The sequence below is a fragment of the Amphimedon queenslandica genome, unplaced genomic scaffold, assembly GCF_000090795.2.
Source record: "Amphimedon queenslandica unplaced genomic scaffold, v1.1 AMPQUscaffold_13395, whole genome shotgun sequence".
Lineage (NCBI taxonomy): Eukaryota > Metazoa > Porifera > Demospongiae > Haplosclerida > Niphatidae > Amphimedon > Amphimedon queenslandica.
Genome location: NW_003546369.1, coordinates 227,770 through 229,683, shown reverse-complemented (window position 1 = coordinate 229,683; position 1,914 = coordinate 227,770). Strand labels below are relative to the sequence as shown.

At 31.5% G+C, this 1,914-nt stretch overlaps 1 protein-coding gene across 1 annotated transcript; it reads left to right on the top strand.

Moving 5' to 3' along the window:
- Window positions 1-7: 7 nt before the first annotated feature.
- LOC109582215 (uncharacterized) lies at window positions 8-939 on the top strand. The gene is made up of 3 exons (XM_019996866.1): window positions 8-85; window positions 154-351; window positions 432-939. Exons 1-3 carry the CDS (start codon window positions 14-16, stop codon window positions 618-620), a joined length of 459 nt encoding a protein of 152 aa, XP_019852425.1. The 5' UTR covers window positions 8-13; the 3' UTR covers window positions 621-939.
- The last annotated feature ends 975 nt before the right edge of the window (window positions 940-1,914 follow it).

Here is a 1,914-nt window from a genome sequence, read left to right as displayed (position 1 = left end):
TAATGATGTTAATATGAAAGCATCAGCAATGCTTGAGACAGGACCTACTCTTACTATTAAAGGAGATGCTTCAGCTAAAATATTGGTGAGACAAGAGTGAAAAGGAAGTTTGGATGTCAAAAATATTTTCATTTGATTTTCTTTTTCTTTTAGCTCATATACAGAATAGGTATAGCAGTCTCAGCCTCCATATCCTATACCATAAATCCAGAAGCATCAACTTCAGTCTGTGGCTCATCATCACAGGATGCTAATGCATGCTTTGAAGTATATGGTAGAACTAAAGGAAATATTAGTGTTTATGCATACTGGCGGTCTAGGAAAGTCTCTTGTAAATGGCTAAAGTGCAAGGTGATATTAAAAGTAATAATTAATGGAAATTTTTTTCTCTTTGTCTCTCTCATCTATTCACTCTTGTCACAAATATACAGGTTTCTTGGACAAAAAAGAAAAAATTTCGTAAACTATCACGTACTTGGAGCCTAGTAAATAGAAGAAAGAAATTGTTTGGGCTGTGTTATTCTTGTAATTGCTACGGAAAAAATTTCCTCAATGTCCTTTGCAAGGGTAGCCAGTATGGAACTTCACGATGTTCCTGTTCAACAAGAAGGTCAAAATGATATTTTTCAATCATCATTGAAAGCTGATGTGATCATTTTTAATGGACTCCTCTTTTTTGTAGTTGAGTTTAAGCTTTTTATTAGTGTAGCATAGTTATAAGTATTTCATTTTTTGAGTAAACAATGAACCACAATAATATCCAAGTAGATCACCAGCCATGATGCACTTTACACTGCATAGCAAGAAATGCTTATGAATTGCATATTAATTATAAATTATTATACATAGACTAATGGTTTGCTTCATTAGAGGTACTTTTAAGGCATCAATTTCTGATGAGTGCAGCAAAAACTGTGTTCCCTGTTTACTATAGAGATTAAGAGGTTTAATAATTAGAGCCTAGCTAGTGGTTTACTATGAGTTTTGTACTTCTAATGAAGCAATCTGATTAGTGTATGAACAAATACCGGTATAGTGTATAAATAATCTATGTGACTGTGACTCTATATTATTTGTTATATACCTTGCTATGTAAGTGCATACTACATTATAACATTCCCTAATTCTTATTTCTTGCATGATTACTTAAGTTTTTGAACATCAGTATTAACCTCATTTGTATTTTTATTCACTATAGAATACTAATCAATTACTGCTGGTTTTTATGACTCTCTCTTTCTCTCTGAATGAGAGCTTCATAGCCAGGCATGCATATTACATACACACGTCATTGTGTTATAAACAATGCAATATGTATAATACAGATTTATGCTGCTTTGTATCTTCGTTTAATTATAAGATTAATAACAGGTGACAATAAAAATAATGAAACAATAATAATGATATGATAATAATATTGAAAACAATATTAATGACACTAGCAATAATAATGTAATATAATAGATACCTTGTATTAGCAAGGGGCTAAATGAATTTTTCAATTTAGGAAAAATATCCAAGGAAGGATTAGCTATAGTTTCATTGTTTGTTGGATGATATCAACACTAGACTAGATAATTTATTCATATACGACGTAGTCATTAGGACAATATAGTGTGTATTAGTACTAATGTCCTGTGAGGTAACTGAAGGTATGTGTGGGTATAGATTTGTGCTCAAGGACAAAGCATATTCTTATAGCTAAACATGTATGCTTATATTCACTTGCTAAACTGGCAAAAGTTTTATGCTTTAGAATGCCATGTATATTAGTTCCACAACCCCAATTGTAAATAATAGGCATAAGTTAATAATTTTGAGCATTTTATGCAAATTAATGATGCCTTAGGTTATGTGGAAAGTTAACTAAATTTCTGAGTAGATAATCTGGTACAGTCAAGGTCTGGGAGACGT

Bases quoted from the DNA above. Each gene is read 5' to 3' on its own strand.
- LOC109582215 (XM_019996866.1), top strand. From the start codon at position 14: ATGAAAGCATCAGCAATGCTTGAGACAGGACCTACTCTTACTATTAAA. The intron at 86-153 runs GTGAGACAAGAG...TTTTTCTTTTAG, and splicing joins ATGCTTCAGCTAAAATATTG to CTCATATACAGAATAGGTAT. The intron at 352-431 runs GTGATATTAAAA...ACAAATATACAG, and splicing joins GTAAATGGCTAAAGTGCAAG to GTTTCTTGGACAAAAAAGAA.